Source organism: Triturus cristatus, chromosome 7, assembly GCF_964204655.1.
Source record: "Triturus cristatus chromosome 7, aTriCri1.1, whole genome shotgun sequence".
In the NCBI taxonomy this organism is placed as follows: Eukaryota; Metazoa; Chordata; class Amphibia; order Caudata; family Salamandridae; genus Triturus; species Triturus cristatus.
The window spans coordinates 579053787-579076993 of NC_140590.1; the positions used below are offsets into that span (position 1 = coordinate 579053787).

General features: G+C 44.3%; 1 protein-coding gene across 9 annotated transcripts in view; it reads left to right on the forward strand.

The window, feature by feature from the left end:
- Positions 1-23207, forward strand: part of CACNA1G (calcium voltage-gated channel subunit alpha1 G) — an 807943-nt gene that overhangs the window by 651112 nt on the left and 133624 nt on the right. For all 9 annotated transcript variants that reach the window (XM_085617142.1, XM_085617143.1, XM_085617140.1 and 6 more), the window contains 2 exons: positions 1612-1745; positions 20402-20472. In XM_085617142.1, the coding sequence (XP_085473268.1) occupies positions 1612-1745; positions 20402-20472 (205 nt within the window). The remainder of the gene's footprint in view (positions 1-1611; positions 1746-20401; positions 20473-23207) is intronic.

The window sequence follows — 23207 nt, forward strand, 5'->3', positions numbered from 1 at the left end:
AAAGAAGAATGGTCCGATTGTCGTTGCATGCAGGCAGATGGGAGCAGGCTTGTCAGTTACAGTGAGAACTATGAGTCCCAGCATGCCAGGGGTAAGAAGATCTGATTGTTAAGTGATACACACTTCAGACCACCAGCTGGTGATCCCTGGTGAGGTGCACCAACTGAGACACCATGCCATGCAAAATACAGCCGTGGAGATGATGTTCAGCAGGTGTCACAGTAAAATTGTATTTCTGGGGCTGCTGCCCAGCTATCGAGAACTGCGGTTGTTGTGCTTCACAGTGCCAACTAACAGGGGGACACCTCTAGGTGTGGAGAACATTTAAGGGCAGTTCTTATGGCCTGTGAACCATCCTTGGCCTTATTTGGTCCATTACAGGCATAATGCTGGCCATTCTTGGAAAACTGTTTGTGTCATCAGCATGATGGTGTCTATCATGGCAAAACAGTGTCTCTGGCATAAGGGATATCATTTGTGGTGTACTCTGGGTGGCTTGGCATGATGGTGACAAGTTGCCGCAACCAATAGTATATTAGAGCATTCTTGCATTATAGAGCACATCCCTGGCAATTTGTGGCAATTCCTAATACAGTTGTGACCATCCCTCGCACAGTTAGTACACAGGATGGTGCTCTCCTGCTATTCAGCGACTATTTCCTACAACTGAATCCTTGGCAACCTAGATCTTTCTCTGATACTCCTTGGCACAAAGGCAAATATATGTGTTCACAGCAGCACGTTTGTGACCTGGTACTCCTTTCAATGTATGTATATTGGGTGCTCTGAACAGGTATTTTTGTAAGATGTATCCAGACTTTGGTGTGTATTTGTGCCATGAATGAAAAGCATTGCAGACTCTGCATTTCTCTACCACTCATAGAGCTAAGTCTGTCATACACATCAACAATATACTGGGTGTCTCCAAACCCTATTTGCTCCTTTAGGACAATTTCAAATCCCTGCTCCCCAAACAAACGGTCTGGAGATAATTTGTGTCCCATGTCTGGATTGGTCATAGCAGCATTAATTTGCTTTGCCAGTTGCCGCACAACATTGTGATTCTGAATTGACTGTGCTTCACCCAGTCCTAGTGTTCATCCAGTAGCACTCTCCTTGCTGGAATTTCTAGCCAATACTTTAATGCTGTAACATAACTACAAGTCCCAGAATGTAAAATGTTGTTCTCTAAAAAAGCGATAGTTGCTGGAAAGTGACTTGGTTCACTTAATATGACTGCAGTACCACAGTAGATTACGTAGTTTTGTTACATGAATAACTGTAATAAGAAATGTCATACTTGAAAGATGTATATTACTGATTTTGCCAAAAAACACTGAAACAGATTGGAGGTATAGACTAAATGGTCAAATATAATGACTTCGAATTTATGAATATATGTCTTCCAGCATTATTTCCTTTGATCTGGCAGAGACTATACCAGGGAAAAAAACCATCAATGTCTTTGTGATGAAATGCAATATATACTCTTCATAGTTTAGAAACAGTGCAGCTAGATGAACATTCATGCCAGATGTACTTTTTAGAAGTAAAGTAAAAGTCTTCTCTAGTACTTTCGTAAGTTGACAAGCTCCTGCTTGATGCTTTCAGGTGGAACCAGCTGGACCTGGCCATTGTGCTGCTGTCGATCATGGGAATCACATTGGAAGAGATTGAAGTCAATGCATCTTTACCCATTAACCCCACCATCATCCGAATAATGAGAGTCCTGCGCATCGCTCGTGGTAGGTCAATGATTCATACGCATTGGTAAAAGTCATAGTAATTTAGAGATAGGGCCGCATTTAACACAGTGGCTTGGGTTATCTTTACTCGCATGATTTCTTTTACTACCCAAAGAAACCGTTTTACCAACCTTAGAATGTTGAAAGATAGAGAAAATAATTAATACGGTTCTGAACCTATTCCTTGCAGTTTGCAGGCAGCTCTTTGATGCCTGTTCATAGCTCACTGTGCTATATAAGAAGGGGTTGTATTTTCTGAACTGCAAGCAACAAAAGGTTTTCTGCGCCAAAAACAGTAACCCTCTGAGCTATCGACTTAGAATACATATCTGTGATCTGCATGTTGCATGTTGTGGTAGACAGCAATACCCATGGCCGGCTCTAGGGCGGTGCGATCGGTGCCACCGCACCGGGCGCTGACGGGGTGGGGGCGTAATTTTTTGCAAGTGTATTATCATTTAAGCACCTGCTGCCGCATTCCTCGCCTCCAGCAATTTTCAGGCATCAATTAAAATGTCAAGATAACTCCGGTGATTAATCGTCTAGAGACTGGAGGTTTGTGTAGTGGAAGATTTTACTCTAAGGTAGCACAGAGGGTTAAAATGCCTGCTGCTAAGGACGTGTACCATGCAGATAACAAAGTGCATATAATGTAAATAGGTCAGTGGGTTACTGCTTGTGTAAGAGAGCTCCTTTTTAGGTCTCGCCTCTATGAGGCATCAAGTAATCAGTATTACTACTGAAACTCCACCCATTGCATTTGTCTTTGTTTTGTCGCTTGCCATTGGTGGAATCTGGCATTGCTGTTTTTATCTTGCTCATTGTTGGCTTGTGGACCGATACATCTCTTCCTTTTTCTTCCATTTCTGGAGGAAGCAGCATCGACCAACTACAGTTAACTTACGCTGCTGGCTGCTATCTTTTTATTTAGGGACTACTTTTCTTTGCTGCTCGTATTTCTACATCTGGCAACTTCCTGCACTTACCCGACCCTGTTTATTTATTTACGTTTAATTTATTCATAATTAAATCAGGCTTAAAATGATGCAGTACACGCCAAGGCTCGAACCCTGTTTTCCTACTCTAAAGTCAGCAGCGTTATGTGTTGAGCCACCTCCTCGCACCCTTTGTTGTACTTGGTTTCAGATGCTACATTTGTCCATCTCAACTGTGTTTTTTTTATTGTATCTGTCTTCCCCTCCATGTGTATTATTTTTTTATTTTTCTCTCCCCACCCCCACTCCGTGATCGCTGTTTATTTTTTAATAACTAAATAATGCAGCCCACGCCGAGGCTCGGAGCCTGTTCTCCAGCTCCATAGTCAGCAGCTTCAGCAGCGCGCGCAGCCTGCCCTCCGTTTTGGGTCAGGTTACATGCTTTCACTTTAGTGGTTTCGCTGCCACGCTTGTTTTCCCCAGCGAGCGCACACCACTCGTTTTGTGTTCCTGCTCGCCACAGTGTTATGAATGCTACCGTGGTGCTTTGACGATTCGTAGAGGAGCAGGTGATCTCTCATTGGCTAAAACGCCTCCTTTCCCATTTCTATGGCGACAACAGACGCCTCAGACCCAATGCATGGTGGGATTACTATGGTGATGCGCATGCGCTTTGCTTTTATTGCCTATCTTGGCCCGAACCTGGGAGAAGATGAAGGTATGTTCTTGAACGGTGTTTAGAGAACCAGAATTTTACAGCAGCATGTGTTGTTCTGGTTTGGTAGGGACGTCTGCCGTACTTTGCTCCTTATTTTTTGTGATACACCAGTTGGCGAGTGGGCAAGCTTGAGGAAAATTGGATCAGACCGCAGCTGGGCAAGCGGGCAAACCTGAGGAAAATTGGATCAGACAGCAGCTGGGCGAATGGGCAATCCTGAGGATAATTGGATCAGACCGCAGCTGGGCGAGTGGGCAAACCTGAGGAAAATTGGATCAGAGTGCAGCTGGTCAGTGTGGTTCACGTTTGAGAACACATACTAAATTTCCCATAGGACATAAGATATAGGGTTAGTAGTTAGGGCCTTGTCCTACCACCCTTGTTTAGTACATCCGTGATTGTTTATGGCTATCGATACTGCTGCGCTTTTACTGTTGTCAAAAGCCATATTAGACAGTCTCAACTGGTTCTCCCTGTCCACATGTATTTATGTGACCAGATCCTTATTCAGGTAAATATATTTTTTAGAAAGTGTACGACGTTCATCTAGGAGACCAGACCTTGGAAATCAAGATGCTTCAATGTTCAGAAACTCATTAGAGCAGACTGAATCGGCACTAGAGCGCCCTTACGAGGCAGCCAAGGGCAGTTCTCATAGCCCTTATTGTAATGTGATCTACGCTCTTTCCATCAGGATACGCCGCCCAAACATTTACCTGCGTTCTTTTGTGATTGTGTTCGCATTTAAAGCAGCCTTTCTACATGTCTCGGTTCTTGTCGTACACAATTTTTCTGGGATGATCAAAACTAATGTGCTTCATTCAATCAGCAATCGCAAGCCACAGGCAGATCTAGTGTTTAAAAAAGCACTCTCCTTTATGCTTACTTTACAGAAAGCGCTACAAAAATGCTCATAAGTGGTGTTTTTTTCAACCCCGCACTACTTCAGTGCATTGTAAACATTGTAGTGGTTGCAGAATCATTTACTTTGACCCTTTTCCTGAAGGCTGAATCCACTCCAAGCGCCTGCTATCGTTTCTCTGATCTCTTGGCACATGTGTTATTGTTGTACAACACCCGCCAGAGTCACTAAGTGAATGTTTTCATGTACACTGTTAATTTGAGAAATGACTCGCAAGGCGTAGCTTGAAAATGTGGCAGCGCCCGAGACCCTGCAGTATTCTCTGCACTCGCTGTTGTATCCGGACATCTGGTACCGTTTTACTGATTATGCAGTTTAATGTTGTTTAAAACATCCTACATAAATAAGTCGGCAAAAAACGGAGCCAAGCAGGCCTCCCAGTGACAATAATTCCGGAGAGCTGTGCTCAGATTGAACCATATGCAAACTGCAGATAGTTCTTTCTAGCCTCGCAGTGATAACAATGGGCTTTATTATATACTTTAAAGTAATGATTCCTGGGGCCTTGCAGTACTTTCTACACTTACACATAAGAGGAACTGAGTTACAGAACCTTAGAACGGGTCATCTTTTGTGATTTGGATAATATAGGTTTAAATACCTGTTTTCGCTGGGTGGTCTTACATCTGTTGTTTAAACTTGATCACAGTTTTATAAGGAGGAGCTGGTTAATTACTGCATCTAGTTCATGGATATTGTAACTCAGTTCCAGTGAAGGGAAAGTTTTGAAACAGCTTTTGCTTGATAGTGATACAGGAGGAAGGGTGGGTGTGTGCAGCCAGAAAATGCGTCTGACCAGATATTGCCCAGGTGTTGCTAACCCCACCCCCATTATTTATACAGATATGTGAAAGTTTGTCATTGAAAGTCTCTGAAGTATGACGTCACCTGTGTCTACCACGTGCTCCTGCCTGTCAGACATGACTTGGGCACATCTGTGCTTTTTTTCAACAGGAAATGCCTTATGTAGGTCATACTTACAGTATGAAAACAAGTTGGGTCATAATTCAGTATGACACAGTTGTTTAGCTGTAGCAGAGTTTTTTCAATGTGGCACAACAAATGCATACTGGCGGGTAATGCTCGTGCTTGAAATACATGCACAGCACCCAACAACTATGTGTTTCTATGATTAAGCGTGACTTACCACCTATATAGGTGTGTCTTTACTCCAGAATTTCTAGGAGTAAGATTGTAATTTTATAAAAAAGTATAAGCATCAGACACTACAAGGGTTTATATTTTTATTTATCAGGAACATAAAGCATTTCCTACATAAACATACATGGTATAAGGAAGTACATTGCCAAATGGCTTGAACATGTAGAAATGGCAATGGAGTGTAGTTGATGAGAAATTAAACTTGTACAGAGACAGAAATCCATAAATAGTAAAGTTGCATATTTCATTGAAGGACATGGTTGTCCATGATATGGGCAGTGAGTCAAGGCAAATTTAAGGAGTTAAAAAGCCCCTATTGACCTCATACTGTGATGTGCAGGGTAGCAAGTTCGAATCCCAGCAAGGCTAGCGCAGCCTTCTGAGGTTAAATTATATAATATTAATTCTTGTACTGTGCAGCCCTCAGAAATGGTAGAAGCGTGCTTCATAAAAAGATGTTTCTAGATTGAGTCTGCTAGACAGCTTGAAAAACCTGTATTGTTCTTTTACCGAGAATCTAAGTCTGCCCATTTCTTAGCAGTGGTTTCCTTTATTGTTGCTCTCATTTGGTTTCTTCTTATTCAATGGCTAGCTTTGTGCAGTTTGTGTTTGTCCCTTCCCTGAGCATGCTCTCTTTACATGTGTACTTTCACTGCTCACTTGGAGAGAATTACTTTTTTTTGCACCCCATGAGTGTGCATGTGTTTTCCAGTTGCGCTCTCATCTGCTTCTTTCTCTATCTGCTCCTTGCTGTTCTCTCTCGCCTGTGTTTCTCGCCTCGCGCATTGTGTTCTTCCTCGCTTGTGTGCTTTTTCCCATCAATCTGTCCCACCAGAATGCACCTATCCTTCTCACAGTGCTTCCTGTTTCTATCTCTTGCTAGTGTGCTGTGCCTCTCCCAGACCCTATTAGGTGCTGCTCCCACCTGTTCCTCAATTGCCTGCCCACCCGACAGTCCTATTTTTAGGTCGAGCCTGGACAGGGCATGCGTTGCTCGGCGAGGCATGCTGTATTGAGGTACGGCATAGAAGCTCTGCCCATTTCCCGCCTATCTCTTAAATTGGCTCCTGTTACTGTCCTTGTGAAATCGTTGCTTTTCATTTTTAAATTGGCTTAGTAGTCATCCTTGGTACAGCCTTGTCTGCATTTGTTACCTCCCATAACGACTGTACTTTTTAGTTGTGTTGTTACATGGTCTGCTTTACGAGTCGGTGAGCACTATTTTATTTAATGATCTTTCCCTATTCCATCCACAATATCGCAGCCGGCTGCCTGCTTTTATATTATTTGTATTTAATTTATAGCGCGGTCCGCTTTCAGTTTAGCGGCGCGCTTATATAATTATTTAATTTACAGCATGGGCCTCTTTCAACTTTAGCGGCCGCACTTATTTATTTAATTAATAGCACGGACCACCTTCACTTTAGCGGCCGCGCTACAGAACCTTTTAAATTACAATAAATTTTCCGCTTTGGGTGAAAGCGCACCATACGCCCTTTCACTTTATTGTTGCCATGCCCATTTCTTTAGACACTACTCGCTGTAACCTGCGTACAGAGAGCAGCATCTATAGGAAGGGGCGCGGCCACCATTAGAGTGGTTTCGCATTTGCGAGAATTTTATGTATTGGCATTAAAAATGACTGCTTTTTATATGTGTGTTGCTTTAAAATTGAAAAAAGAGGGTATGAAGTTCCTTATGGGAGTCTTAAGCAGGTAAGAGAGCCCGGATAACTATTACTATGGAGGTGGTCCAACCAATGTTACAAGGGGATGGGGGAATTCCTCCATTGGGAACTAGGGCCCTCACACACCCAGCCAGCTAGGTGTCATGCTTCATCATTGGGCCTGCTCCTCGTCGGGTCGGCGCTGCAATACCCGACGGGCACCCAATGTGGGGCTCTTTGGCGGAGATCTTTTGTTCCACGCCGTATGGTGTAGTGGGGGTGAGGGGCCCAATGTGAGTAAATGTGGTGAAAAAGTGTGTGCAGTGATTAAAAAAGGTAAGGGAATCCAATAAGAGACCTTTATTCAGATAGGTTCCCTGCCTCATTAAAATAAAGGTAGAGTAGTGTATATGTGACTGTGATGAATCAGGATATTTACGCTCTACTCGTAATTATATCGGTCAACATGTTTCTTGCCTCGCTCGTCAGGAGGATCGAATGGCAATTCTTCAGGACCACATAAAATGCATCTGCACATCATGGCGAGGTGGAAACACCTACCTCCCAAATGATCAAACTGTGGGAATAGTGACCACAGCGATGGAGGACGACCTATAGAAGGGTAATAATAGATACTCAGAAACATATTCGTATACATCTGTGTAAACATTGTAGTAGTAACGACTCTCTCAACACTGCAATTATTTGGTGTAAAATAAAAGACCCTAAGTATGAGCAATCATGCTACACAATGTCGCATAATAAAGTGTCAACATTTCTTGGGAGGCTTACAGTGAGCTCATAATAAAGAAAATTAAAATTAAAAACAGGGCTCAGACTAGTCATGAGAATGGTGGCAAATGGACTCACCTACTATTGTAGGAATTATGCCTCAGCGGTTTGCCGGCGGGTCTGGGGACACCTATCATGTAGTGTCCTACAGGGCCAAAATGGTTGAAGACGTCACCAATTAATTACAAACACAAATAGATTAAAGAAAATATCTGTGATAGAACAACAATTGTAGGTAGATGGCGGGGAGGGCAGCGTAATGCAAGCGACACACCAAAACCTGAGAGGAGTTGAACACAGGCCCCCAAAGAAGTCGGAACACTGGAGAGCCAACGCACCCCCTGTCTGTTAGGTCGTTTAAGAAACACCATTCTATTGGGTTCCAGGGTAGAGGGCGCGGGAGGGTCATCTCCCGGTGTACGTGGTTCGTACTCTGGGTGGTTAACTCATGGTTAGAAGTGCTAGCTTACCGCCATATACCGCCGCCTCTCACTCATAGCCAGAACCTCAGTGACATTACCAAAGGGGGGCCGGGACTGCTCGTGAATGAGCTAAGGCTCACCTGGTTAGGACGGAGTCCAACAGTGAGACCTACCCCTCCGCCGGTGGAACCGGATGGCTACAATCAGCTGAAGTTTGTGCCGAAATATCCACCGACTCCAGGAAGTGGGCGGGGTGGCCCCCATTTGGGAACTGCACGCAAACACCTGCGACTCAGCACATCATCCACTCAAAAACGGGAGAAGCCATGTCGGCCATCTTTAAGTGGTGTGTGAAAAACGAAAAACCCTTATACTACAGAATCCTCGATAAGGCGCTATGTGTGGTAACTGTGTAACAATACTCATCTCTAGAATCATTTAACTTGCCAAAATGAGTATGCTAACCATTAACAGCCTATTAAAACAGTATAAGGTGAATCCACTATAGTAGGTGTGTACTGCTGTTCGCTAAGATTGTTTGGTATTACAAGTGGTGCAGAAACAAAAACTAATTGTTATACCAGGTGTTCAAAAATCCAAAGACCACCATAACCAAGTCTAAGAAAGAGCGTCTCTCAAAGTGTAAGCAGTCCAAGGTGAATGCTACACATATAAAGAGGAATAAAAAATATATATACATTTTATATATATCGGGTTAAAAACAATGGGCCAACAGAGGCAATTTGCATCTTTGGTAACCTGATGAAGTCCCACGGGGGTTGCCCGTGCATATTACTTTAACAAAAAGGGGGGACAGGTGGGCTTATAAGGTCCAACATACATGCCCATGACAATTGAAAAAAGAGGGTATGAAGTTCCTTATGGGAGTCTTAAGCAGGTAAGAGAGCCCGGATAACTATTACTATGGAGGTGGTCCAACCAATGTTACAAGGGGATGGGGGAATTCCTCCATTGGGAACTAGGGCCCTCACACACCCAGCCAGCTAGGTGTCATGCTTCATCATTGGGCCTGCTCCTCGTCGGGTCGGCGCTGCAATACCCGACGGGCACCCAATGTGGGGCTCTTTGGCGGAGATCTTTTGTTCCACGCCGTATGGTGTAGTGGGGGTGAGGGGCCCAATGTGAGTAAATGTGGTGAAAAAGTGTGTGCAGTGATTAAAAAAGGTAAGGGAATCCAATAAGAGACCTTTATTCAGATAGGTTCCCTGCCTCATTAAAATAAAGGTAGAGTAGTGTATATGTGACTGTGATGAATCAGGATATTTACGCTCTACTCGTAATTATATCGGTCAACATGTTTCTTGCCTCGCTCGTCAGGAGGATCGAATGGCAATTCTTCAGGACCACATAAAATGCATCTGCACATCATGGCGAGGTGGAAACACCTACCTCCCAAATGATCAAACTGTGGGAATAGTGACCACAGCGATGGAGGACGACCTATAGAAGGGTAATAATAGATACTCAGAAACATATTCGTATACATCTGTGTAAACATTGTAGTAGTAACGACTCTCTCAACACTGCAATTATTTGGTGTAAAATAAAAGACCCTAAGTATGAGCAATCATGCTACACAATGTCGCATAATAAAGTGTCAACATTTCTTGGGAGGCTTACAGTGAGCTCATAATAAAGAAAATTAAAATTAAAAACAGGGCTCAGACTAGTCATGAGAATGGTGGCAAATGGACTCACCTACTATTGTAGGAATTATGCCTCAGCGGTTTGCCGGCGGGTCTGGGGACACCTATCATGTAGTGTCCTACAGGGCCAAAATGGTTGAAGACGTCACCAATTAATTACAAACACAAATAGATTAAAGAAAATATCTGTGATAGAACAACAATTGTAGGTAGATGGCGGGGAGGGCAGCGTAATGCAAGCGACACACCAAAACCTGAGAGGAGTTGAACACAGGCCCCCAAAGAAGTCGGAACACTGGAGAGCCAACGCACCCCCTGTCTGTTAGGTCGTTTAAGAAACACCATTCTATTGGGTTCCAGGGTAGAGGGCGCGGGAGGGTCATCTCCCGGTGTACGTGGTTCGTACTCTGGGTGGTTAACTCATGGTTAGAAGTGCTAGCTTACCGCCATATACCGCCGCCTCTCACTCATAGCCAGAACCTCAGTGACATTACAAAAGGGGGCCGGGACTGCTCGTGAATGAGCTAAGGCTCACCTGGTTAGGACGGAGTCCAACAGTGAGACCTACCCCTCCGCCGGTGGAACCGGATGGCTACAATCAGCTGAAGTTTGTGCCGAAATATCCACCGACTCCAGGAAGTGGGCGGGGTGGCCCCCATTTGGGAACTGCACGCAAACACCTGCGACTCAGCACATCATCCACTCAAAAACGGGAGAAGCCATGTCGGCCATCTTTAAGTGGTGTGTGAAAAACGAAAAACCCTTATACTACAGAATCCTCGATAAGGCGCTATGTGTGGTAACTGTGTAACAATACTCATCTCTAGAATCATTTAACTTGCCAAAATGAGTATGCTAACCATTAACAGCCTATTAAAACAGTATAAGGTGAATCCACTATAGTAGGTGTGTACTGCTGTTCGCTAAGATTGTTTGGTATTACAAGTGGTGCAGAAACAAAAACTAATTGTTATACCAGGTGTTCAAAAATCCAAAGACCACCATAACCAAGTCTAAGAAAGAGCGTCTCTCAAAGTGTAAGCAGTCCAAGGTGAATGCTACACATATAAAGAGGAATAAAAAATATATATACATTTTATATATATCGGGTTAAAAACAATGGGCCAACAGAGGCAATTTGCATCTTTGGTAACCTGATGAAGTCCCACGGGGGTTGCCCGTGCATATTACTTTAACAAAAAGGGGGGACAGGTGGGCTTATAAGGTCCAACATACATGCCCATGACAATTGAAAAAAGAGGGTATGAAGTTCCTTATGGGAGTCTTAAGCAGGTAAGAGAGCCCGGATAACTATTACTATGGAGGTGGTCCAACCAATGTTACAAGGGGATGGGGGAATTCCTCCATTGGGAACTAGGGCCCTCACACACCCAGCCAGCTAGGTGTCATGCTTCATCATTGGGCCTGCTCCTCGTCGGGTCGGCGCTGCAATACCCGACGGGCACCCAATGTGGGGCTCTTTGGCGGAGATCTTTTGTTCCACGCCGTATGGTGTAGTGGGGGTGAGGGGCCCAATGTGAGTAAATGTGGTGAAAAAGTGTGTGCAGTGATTAAAAAAGGTAAGGGAATCCAATAAGAGACCTTTATTCAGATAGGTTCCCTGCCTCATTAAAATAAAGGTAGAGTAGTGTATATGTGACTGTGATGAATCAGGATATTTACGCTCTACTCGTAATTATATCGGTCAACATGTTTCTTGCCTCGCTCGTCAGGAGGATCGAATGGCAATTCTTCAGGACCACATAAAATGCATCTGCACATCATGGCGAGGTGGAAACACCTACCTCCCAAATGATCAAACTGTGGGAATAGTGACCACAGCGATGGAGGACGACCTATAGAAGGGTAATAATAGATACTCAGAAACATATTCGTATACATCTGTGTAAACATTGTAGTAGTAACGACTCTCTCAACACTGCAATTATTTGGTGTAAAATAAAAGACCCTAAGTATGAGCAATCATGCTACACAATGTCGCATAATAAAGTGTCAACATTTCTTGGGAGGCTTACAGTGAGCTCATAATAAAGAAAATTAAAATTAAAAACAGGGCTCAGACTAGTCATGAGAATGGTGGCAAATGGACTCACCTACTATTGTAGGAATTATGCCTCAGCGGTTTGCCGGCGGGTCTGGGGACACCTATCATGTAGTGTCCTACAGGGCCAAAATGGTTGAAGACGTCACCAATTAATTACAAACACAAATAGATTAAAGAAAATATCTGTGATAGAACAACAATTGTAGGTAGATGGCGGGGAGGGCAGCGTAATGCAAGCGACACACCAAAACCTGAGAGGAGTTGAACACAGGCCCCCAAAGAAGTCGGAACACTGGAGAGCCAACGCACCCCCTGTCTGTTAGGTCGTTTAAGAAACACCATTCTATTGGGTTCCAGGGTAGAGGGCGCGGGAGGGTCATCTCCCGGTGTACGTGGTTCGTACTCTGGGTGGTTAACTCATGGTTAGAAGTGCTAGCTTACCGCCATATACCGCCGCCTCTCACTCATAGCCAGAACCTCAGTGACATTACAAAAGGGGGCCGGGACTGCTCGTGAATGAGCTAAGGCTCACCTGGTTAGGACGGAGTCCAACAGTGAGACCTACCCCTCCGCCGGTGGAACCGGATGGCTACAATCAGCTGAAGTTTGTGCCGAAATATCCACCGACTCCAGGAAGTGGGCGGGGTGGCCCCCATTTGGGAACTGCACGCAAACACCTGCGACTCAGCACATCATCCACTCAAAAACGGGAGAAGCCATGTCGGCCATCTTTAAGTGGTGTGTGAAAAACGAAAAACCCTTATACTACAGAATCCTCGATAAGGCGCTATGTGTGGTAACTGTGTAACAATACTCATCTCTAGAATCATTTAACTTGCCAAAATGAGTATGCTAACCATTAACAGCCTATTAAAACAGTATAAGGTGAATCCACTATAGTAGGTGTGTACTGCTGTTCGCTAAGATTGTTTGGTATTACAAGTGGTGCAGAAACAAAAACTAATTGTTATACCAGGTGTTCAAAAATCCAAAGACCACCATAACCAAGTCTAAGAAAGAGCGTCTCTCAAAGTGTAAGCAGTCCAAGGTGAATGCTACACATATAAAGAGGAATAAAAAATATATATACATTTTATATATATCGGGTTAAAAACAATGGGCCAACAGAGGCAATTTGCATCTTTGGTAACCTGATGAAGTCCCACGGGGGTTGCCCGTGCATATTACTTTAACAAAAAGGGGGGACAGGTGGGCTTATAAGGTCCAACATACATGCCCATGACAATTGAAAAAAGAGGGTATGAAGTTCCTTATGGGAGTCTTAAGCAGGTAAGAGAGCCCGGATAACTATTACTATGGAGGTGGTCCAACCAATGTTACAAGGGGATGGGGGAATTCCTCCATTGGGAACTAGGGCCCTCACACACCCAGCCAGCTAGGTGTCATGCTTCATCATTGGGCCTGCTCCTCGTCGGGTCGGCGCTGCAATACCCGACGGGCACCCAATGTGGGGCTCTTTGGCGGAGATCTTTTGTTCCACGCCGTATGGTGTAGTGGGGGTGAGGGGCCCAATGTGAGTAAATGTGGTGAAAAAGTGTGTGCAGTGATTAAAAAAGGTAAGGGAATCCAATAAGAGACCTTTATTCAGATAGGTTCCCTGCCTCATTAAAATAAAGGTAGAGTAGTGTATATGTGACTGTGATGAATCAGGATATTTACGCTCTACTCGTAATTATATCGGTCAACATGTTTCTTGCCTCGCTCGTCAGGAGGATCGAATGGCAATTCTTCAGGACCACATAAAATGCATCTGCACATCATGGCGAGGTGGAAACACCTACCTCCCAAATGATCAAACTGTGGGAATAGTGACCACAGCGATGGAGGACGACCTATAGAAGGGTAATAATAGATACTCAGAAACATATTCGTATACATCTGTGTAAACATTGTAGTAGTAACGACTCTCTCAACACTGCAATTATTTGGTGTAAAATAAAAGACCCTAAGTATGAGCAATCATGCTACACAATGTCGCATAATAAAGTGTCAACATTTCTTGGGAGGCTTACAGTGAGCTGCTTTAAAAAACACACAAATAAAAGGCAGTGCCATTTACAATGCCAATAGCTTAAATGCGCGCAAATGCGAGACCTATTGCATTGAAAATGCTTGTTGTTACTTGTCGTTTACAAGTCAAAATCCTAATATAGAATATTGAGCTATTAACTGTCATCAAAGAGCTGCATGCAAACCGCAAGGTAACATGTTACAGCTAGATGTTTTTTTGCCCAGTTTTTCATTACCCTAACCTTGCCAAATGGGTTCATTGGGTAGAAAACAATTCTTATTATTAAAGAGAGACCCCTAACAATGATGTTATGTTTTAAATTCTGAATGTGTGCTTTTCCAGAATAAGGACTCTTAAACTATATTGCCTACCTCTATTGATGACATGTCACTCCTATACTACACTTTGTAGTCCTGTCTGATGTAACATTTTGCATACACTGATTCCACATATGATTGTCTCTGTGCAATGTGTGTGTGATGTAAAGTGCTCTGACACCTTAAACTGGTATGAGTGGTGCTATAAAACTAAATGAATCTGAAAGACAGTGGTTATGGAGTCTTGAAGGGCACTGTTAAAAGGTGCTAGTGAGGGAATCCGTGGCAGAGAAGAGGTAGTTATTGGAGGGGCGCCAACAAACATTGTCGCACAGGGCACCACCAGTGTTAAAGCCGGCCCTGACAATACATTAACCTTCTCTGCTACTTTGTGATAAACTGTGACTAAATAAAACACCTATCTAACGAGTACATTAACCCCCAGAGTTATCTTGCCAGTGTCATCATCTGCTAAGCATTGCTGGGCATAGAAAGACCTCTGCAGGCTGCTCTTGTCCCACTTGTCACGCCGCCTTGTCTGCCCTGTCCTCCCCTCCCATCACAGTGCACATGGCAAGTCCACCCCCTCCATCCCCCACAAGCTTGGCACCCAGAGTGGCGGCCCCAGTCGTGCCACCACAAAGTCGTCATTGCTTAAAGATAAGCGAATTAAAGCTTTTTAGTAATGGCAAATGTTCTTTTGAAAAATATTTAAATGTAGAACGGAGGAAGACAAATTTTAGCTGTTATTTAAGCATGATTGTGTTAGTTATCCTCCATGCAGTTACGCCCAAGCTGAGGTGACGATAGATGGAGGCTGATATTGCCATGAAGGTAAGGCTAATGCCCTCATCACCTTCTTGTCTCCCCCAGAGGTGAATACAGCTCACCTTATAAGAGAAGATAAACACCTCCTGCACATCTTCGATTCTTTTCACAAAAGCTGCTCTCCATGCCGCGCTGTGCCGGCCCCTTCCTTAGCTTTAAGGGGAATGCAAGCTCTAACAGACAGTAGAATACAGACAAACACGTCCGTTTGTTTTTTAGGTTTCGCCTGACCCAGCGCATGCGCTGGTCTGGCGAGACTTTTTGTGAGGGCTCAAAAAAGTGCTACCATGGCCAGCCTAGATCTACAGTGCATGTGCGCGGGCGCACGCTTAGGAGCAGAGGCACCATATGACAAACCTCGTCATGCTCATTAAGCGCCCGCGATCACTTTCACTTTCGCCCGCGATCACTTTCGCGGCGCCCCTTTGATGTTCTCGTTCAAAGAACATCAAACATCAAAGAACATGTTGTTGTGTTAATGCTTTGCTGCGCCCGTTTGACTTACAATGTGCTTTCTCTTTCCACAAACTCGATGTTTGTGTTCCTTTATTTTGAGATGCTTTTAGTATTACTGTTTTGTGACTTAAAGAACATTAAGGAAATGTTACTGTGAAACTGGACCACGTTCACCGTGTTCATTTCTGATCGCAGCGGCTACTTCATGTCCGTTGCACCATTCTGGGAGTCCTTTCGTTGGTGCTTTCATGAGGACATGATGAGGAAGCTGGAAACTTTTGACACATTCTCTTTAAAAGCACAGCATGTTGCCGACTGGTTAATCGATTAGACCTATGTAGCGCTTTAGATCTCAAAGCGCTATGGTGGGTGCAGCAGTTACAACTCGTGAAAAAAGGGGTGCAACTCACAAGAAGGGGGCAGGTTTGAGTGCACATTGGCTGCAATCGAACTCTTAAGATGATGGGTTGTGTGCATCCATTATCAGCACTCAGTCTTCGCTAAGTGATCTTGTTTGTTTTGTTGTTGTGTTAATGCTTTGCAGCGCCCGTTTGACTTACAACGTGCTTTCTCTTTCCACAAACTCAATGTTTGTGTTCCTTTATTTTGAGATGCTTTTAGTATTACTGTTTTGTGACTTGACTTAAGGAACATTAAGGAAATGTTACCGTGAAACTGGACAACAAGTTCACAGTGTTTATTTCTGATCGCGGCGGCTGCTTCATGTCCGTTGCACCATTCAGGGAGTCCTTTCGTTGGTGCTTTCATGAGGACATGATGAGGAAGCTGGAAACGTTTGGCACATTCTCTTTAAAAGCACAGCATGTTGGCGACTGGTTAGTCGATTAGACCTATGTAGCGCTATAGATCTCAAAGCGCTATGGTGGGTGCAGCAGTTATAACTCATGAAATATGGGGTGCAACTCACAAGGAGGGGGCAGGTTTGAGTGCACATTGGCTGCAATCGAACTCTTAAGACGATGGGCTGTGTCTATCCATTATCAGCACTCAGTCTTCGCTAAGTGATCTTGTTTTGTTGTTGTGTCAATGCTTTGCTGCGTCCGTTTGACTTACAACGTGCTTTCTCTTTCCACAAACTCGATGTTTGTGTTCCTTTATTTTGAGATGCTTTTAGTATTACTGTAACACCCACAACCACACACACAACCACAACCACACACACAACCACAACCACACGCATAACCACACACACAACCACACACACACAACCACATACACAACCACACACACAACCACACATACAACCACACATACACACACACAACCGCACACACAAACACACACAACCACACACACAACCACACACACACAACCACACACAACCACACACACAACCACACACACAACCACACACACACAACCACACACAACTACACGTACAACCACACCCACAACCACACGCACAACCATACACACACAACCACACACACACACAACCACACCCACACACACACAACCATACACAACCACACACACACACCCAACCACACACACAACCACACACACAACCACACACACACAACCACACAAACAACCACACACACAACCACACCCACAACCACACCCACAACCACACCCACACCCACAACCACACACACACAACCACACCCACAACCACACACACATAACCACACACAACCACACACACACAACCACACACACAACCACACACACACCCGCACACACACACAACCACACACACAAACACAACCACACCCACAACCACACACACACAACCACACACACACAACCACACACACACATAACCACACACAACCACACACACACATATACATAACCACACACAACCACACACACGCATAACTACACACACAAAACCACACACACACAACCACACACACACAACTACATACACAACCACACATCCACACACACCCACAACCGCACCCACAACCGCACCCACAAACACAACCACACCCACAACCACACACACACACACACAACCACACACACAACCACACACACACAACCACACACACACATAACCACAGACAACCACACACGCACACATACATAACCACACACAACCCCACACACACATAACTACACACACACAACCACACACACACAACCACACACAACTACACACACAACCACACCCAACCACACATCCACACACACCCACAACCGCACCCACAACCGCACCCACAACCACACACACAACCACACACACACAACCACATACAACCACACACACAACCACACACGCACACAACCACACACACACAACCACTCACACACACAACCACTCACACACACAACTACACACACACAACCATACACACACACACACAACCACACACACAACCACACACACACAACCACACACAACCACACACACAACCACACCAAGCATTGGCATAACCAATAGGTCTCACCTTTGGGACCTTATAAGTGTTTAGCCACGCAACAGTTGATGTGGTTGCACCAAGGATATTGTGCTGCATAACTAAATACTTAGAAGGTCCCAAAAGCGAGACCTATTGGCTATGCCAATGCTTGTGTTACTGGCCATTAGGACTGACATTGCCCTAAAGCAGGACCACTGGAATTATGTGACAGAGAAGGACCAAATTATGCGACAGGATTAACTAAATATGCAGCAATCAAAGGTAAATTATGCGACATAATGCGGCACATTTTGTCTTAGCATTACTTTATTTTTTTGTCATCTTTACACCTGGTAGCAGTGTCTGAGAAAAGAGTTCACCTTAATTAGTACCAATATAACACCCAATACACCAATAAGCACATGAAAGAGGACCAGTCACGTTTTGCAAAAAGCCTTCTGGTCCACAGGAACATGAGTCGCCATATGTTTTGTAAATTCTGATCTGTTTGAGCTAGAAATAATATTTCTTTGTTATAATCAGCAGATTATGCGGCAGATTATAGATTATGTGGCAAATGCGGCAAATCGATAATTATATGAAAATCACAGCAGAATTCCAGTTGCCCTGCCCTCTAGTGTAGGGGAGAATGGAAGAAGGAACAGGAAGGATGAGGACAGGAAGGATCGGGATGCTTCTTGTTAAGTAGGGCTGGGTTTTAGGGCTCAGGGCAGGGAGGTCGGGGTCATTTTTAGGGCTGGGGGCAGTTTTGGGGCTCAGGGCAGGGGCGTGGTGTGGGGTCAGTTTTTAGAGCTGGGGACCGGTTTTAGACCTGGGGCGGGTGGGGCTGAGTTTGGGTAGTTTTTAGGGCTGCGGCTGTTTGCAGGGCTGAGGCCAGGTTTTAGGGCTCAGAGCAGGGGGCAGGGGTGTAATCTTTACCAAGCATATGCCTTTACTAATTATGCCTTTACAACGAAATTCGTTCTAAAGGCAAGAGTGGTAAAGGCATGCGTGGTAAAGATGTGGTCATAGTCAAGACCGCGTTGTTAAGACATGTGATTTTGGGCCAGATGTAGGAAGCCAAATAGCAAGCGCAAACGCTGAAATTTGCAGAATTTCAGAGTTTGCGATCGCTATTTGGCTGCTTGCAATGTAGGTAAGTTTAAACCTACTCGCAAAATTGCAATTCCTTATTTTGCCCAAGCATTTAGAGAATCACAATTTGCGATTCCCTAAATGCTATGCTGGTAGGCATCGAAAATTGCGATTTTGCCTTAAGGAATCGCAAAATACCACCAACTTCAAGTTGGTGGTATTTTGCGATTTCATTTCAAAAAGCACTTTTTGGCTTTTTACAAAGAGCCATCTGGCACGCATACATGCCCTTAGGGCATGTATGTGCGCCACATGTTCACACATGCACATTTCAGATGTGCAACAGGGTGTACTTTTGGAACCCTTGCACCCTTGAAATTGCGCCTGCAATTTGTGAGTGCCTCTTGGTGACTCGAAAAAATGGTGGGTGCAAATCCTATTCATTCCTATGGGCCTCTTGGCCCATAGGAATGAATGGGATGGGATTCCTTGATTGCGAATCTCAATTTGCGATTCGCAATTAAGGAATAATAAGGAATCGCAAATATTTTTGCGATTCCTACCTACATTCAATTTTGCGAGTCCTTAATAGCGATTCGGTAAAAATCGCTATTAAGGACTCGCAAAATTGAATTTACCTACATCTTGCCCATAATCACATGCGTGGTTCCATCACACAACCCCTTCTTTTAAATAATCCAGTGCTGGGGGGAGGGGAAGGATTAAGGGAGATATGGGGAAGGGAAGGTGGAAGAATAGCTGCATTTGTTTTGTTTGTTCGAGACCTCGTCTCGTTTGCCAACCAATAAAAGTATTTAGCACAAAAAAAGAAAGCCAGTGCTGCTCAGGTGCCATTTATCTCCTCGCCCACGGTCGTGTGAATTCATCGCTGCTATGGAGCGGTGAAGGGTAAGGCAGAACACCCAGAGGGGCAGGGAGCTAGCAGCCCCGAGATGCTCTCTCTACCGGCCGATCAGGGTAGCTGTGCCTCACAAAGGGAGCCTTCTGATTGGTTAAAAAGATTCACATTTCTTGTCATATCTGCACAAGACTTCTGTTCTACAGCTTGTAAACCTATGCATGTAAAATGATTCAGAATTGATTAGTTGTATCGATATATCTTATAATCATTGCCCTTGTTTTCCAAAGTCTATTTCGGAATTACTATGCCATTTGTGGATACAAACAATATCACTTTTTGTTTGCAGTTCTAAAGTTATTAAAGATGGCTGTAGGAATGCGAGCACTGCTGGACACCGTTCTTCAGGCACTACCTCAGGTAATACATTTACACTCACTGGGGAACGTTGCATCTTATTTGCACTTTTGTGAAATACAGCCCCCGCGCAATGTTCATGAATGTCTAACATGTCTACTACAGGCCAGTAACCTTTCCGCATAACAGATGCCAAGCATGGAAGTGATAGTGAACTGGTTACTTACCAGTAATCTTCATTAACCGGTTCATTACCTCCTCCCCCCATCTACTTCGTCCCAGTCCATACCTGTGGAATCAATACCCAAGCAGCCTTCCAACACACAGTTAATAGAAGACACCAGTATCAAAGCACATCATGTAATCTGCTACACCTTGTAAGTTTATTAAGGAAACATCGTGAAATCACTTAGTATCTACTGATGGAGTCATACATGTGTGTGGAGTAGAACTCGTGGCAGCAGTACAAAAGTCCTTCATCGATGCACTTTTAAAGAAAGACCATGATGTAGTCTGAACAGTCTCTGGAGAGATTTTCCTTCTGACACATGGGCCTTGACAATAGTTGATTTCTACCACCTACTCACCTACAGGACAGCTTCAAACCTTGTCCAGGCCGTCCAAAGATCACAGACAGTGAGTCTCCTTTATTTAATGGTTATGTCCTCCTAACATAAATGGAGAGGGCGCTGAGCACATCTAGTAAGTGTACTTTAAACTCCTCCGAAGAATTCGGATTGATATAGAAAGCTGGCAGGACTAGATCCTGAGAAACATTGAACGCAGACGGGACCTTAGGCAGAAAAGATGGGCCCTGCCGTAGAATCACTCCTTTAGATTGAAAACACGAAAAAAAGTTCAGATCATAGCAAGGCACCTAGTTCACAAGCTCCATGACCAGGACAAACTGCAACTAAGAACAAAACCTTACAAGAAAGCCCCGGAAGATCCACCATTTATAGAGGCTCAAAAGATGGGGATTGAAACTAAGGGCAAATCTCAGGCAGATATCGGGGAATGTAGCGCGGGCCTCTTCAAAGAGAAACTCTTTAACCATCTGCCTACCAGAGTAACCAGACCTGCACAACTGCCTCTCTAAAGGCTCGGATTGCAGCCCACTGGGTCCTACAGGTAGACACTGCCAACCCCAGGAGTACACCAGCCTTCAAGAAATTCAGCACCTTTTCAGACTCACATAAGATGGGACACAATCTTTTTTTGATCACACAATTGTGCAAATGAACCCCGATGACAACTGTAAGTCTAAGGTTGTCAGACCTCTGGATTCCTAAATATCCAATGCTACCTCAGCAGAGCATCCCTGAGATCTGAGATTTCACTTTTCAAGCTCCAGACACCTAGTTGTAGCCTCCGTACTGTTGCCTGGTCTAAGATCGGAAAGCTCAAGGGTGAGGGATGACTTGGAATTAACCAAGGAGGAGAGACTGCTGCCCTAAGAAGAAAGAGAAACCAAATTACTGCAAGGCCAATACTGGGCTTAGAACATCATCCATGCATGATCTTCCTGCATCTTCTGAATAGCCCTGGGAAGCAGAGGATTGGGACATAAATCATACAGTAATCATTGAGGCCATAGGATTGATAGGGCATTTAGTCACCAGGCTTGGTCAGACTGTTCCAGAGAACAAAGTGGCTGGAGAAGAGAATGCTCCTTCTGAGCAAAAAGATTCAACCAAGGGACTCCGAATTTTTGAGTTAATGTTTCGAATACTTCAGGTTAAGACACCAGGAGTTCAATGTCACAAATGAGCGGCTCAGATGATCTGTCTGAGGTTTCTGTATGGACAGCACTCAGGTGAATCAGATTGGATTCTGCCCACATCCCTATCTCCTGAGCCACCAGAAACAACTCCCATGAACCTATGACCCACTGGTGGTTTATCAGAGACCTGGCTACCATACTGTCTGTTCCGATTCTGACTGAAAGACCCCTTAGCAAATGAACAAAAGAGGTTAAGGCCAACTGTACTCCCTTCAACTTTTTCCAATTTGAGGACTTGTAGCACTCATGAGGAACCCATCTCCTCTGAACATCTAGTGACTCCAAGTTGTCCTCCAACATGTCCCACTTTCATCTGTTGTTACTATCTTAGGAAGTGTAGTCTGAAACGGGCAACTTTTGGAAAGATTTTCTGCACTGTCACTGTTAGATTTGTCAGCCTTAGAAAAACAAGCATTTACAATGCAATTGGTCTCGCATTTTGGGGAGTTGGGCCTATTGGCGTTGCAAATGATAATAGTTTTTTATTTATGTGTTTTGGTTGGGAGTGTAGTGGATGTATGTCAGTAGAAAGATGAGGTGCAGAGAAGCCACCGGATGACATTGGAGGTATGTAAAACAAATGTGAGCGATTGGGGGAGTGGGTATAATTCATCACGTATATGCCCTAAGAAGAGTTTCAGCAACAATAAATGTTGAATTTCTAACTGTATACAGAGTTTTCTAGGCACATTTATATTTTGAGAGAACAGAGAGGCCTAACAATAAGTTATTACCTAATATCACACATGGTGCGCAGGTGGGTAGCCGGGATTGAAACTGAGGCTTTTGGGTCTGTAACTCACAACTTAACCACTAGACAGCACCTCCTGCAGAGAGCAGCTAAACTTCAAGTGGGCATTTCTGCAAACCAGCCACGCTGGTGTTTATTCAATAAGCGTGTGGACTGTTGCTCCGACATAAACTGCTCGAAGGACTGTATACGGGAGCAACCTGTCAATTTAAAACTGAAGGTAGTAGATTGTTCTGCATGCGATGTGCAGGGCGCAGGTATAAT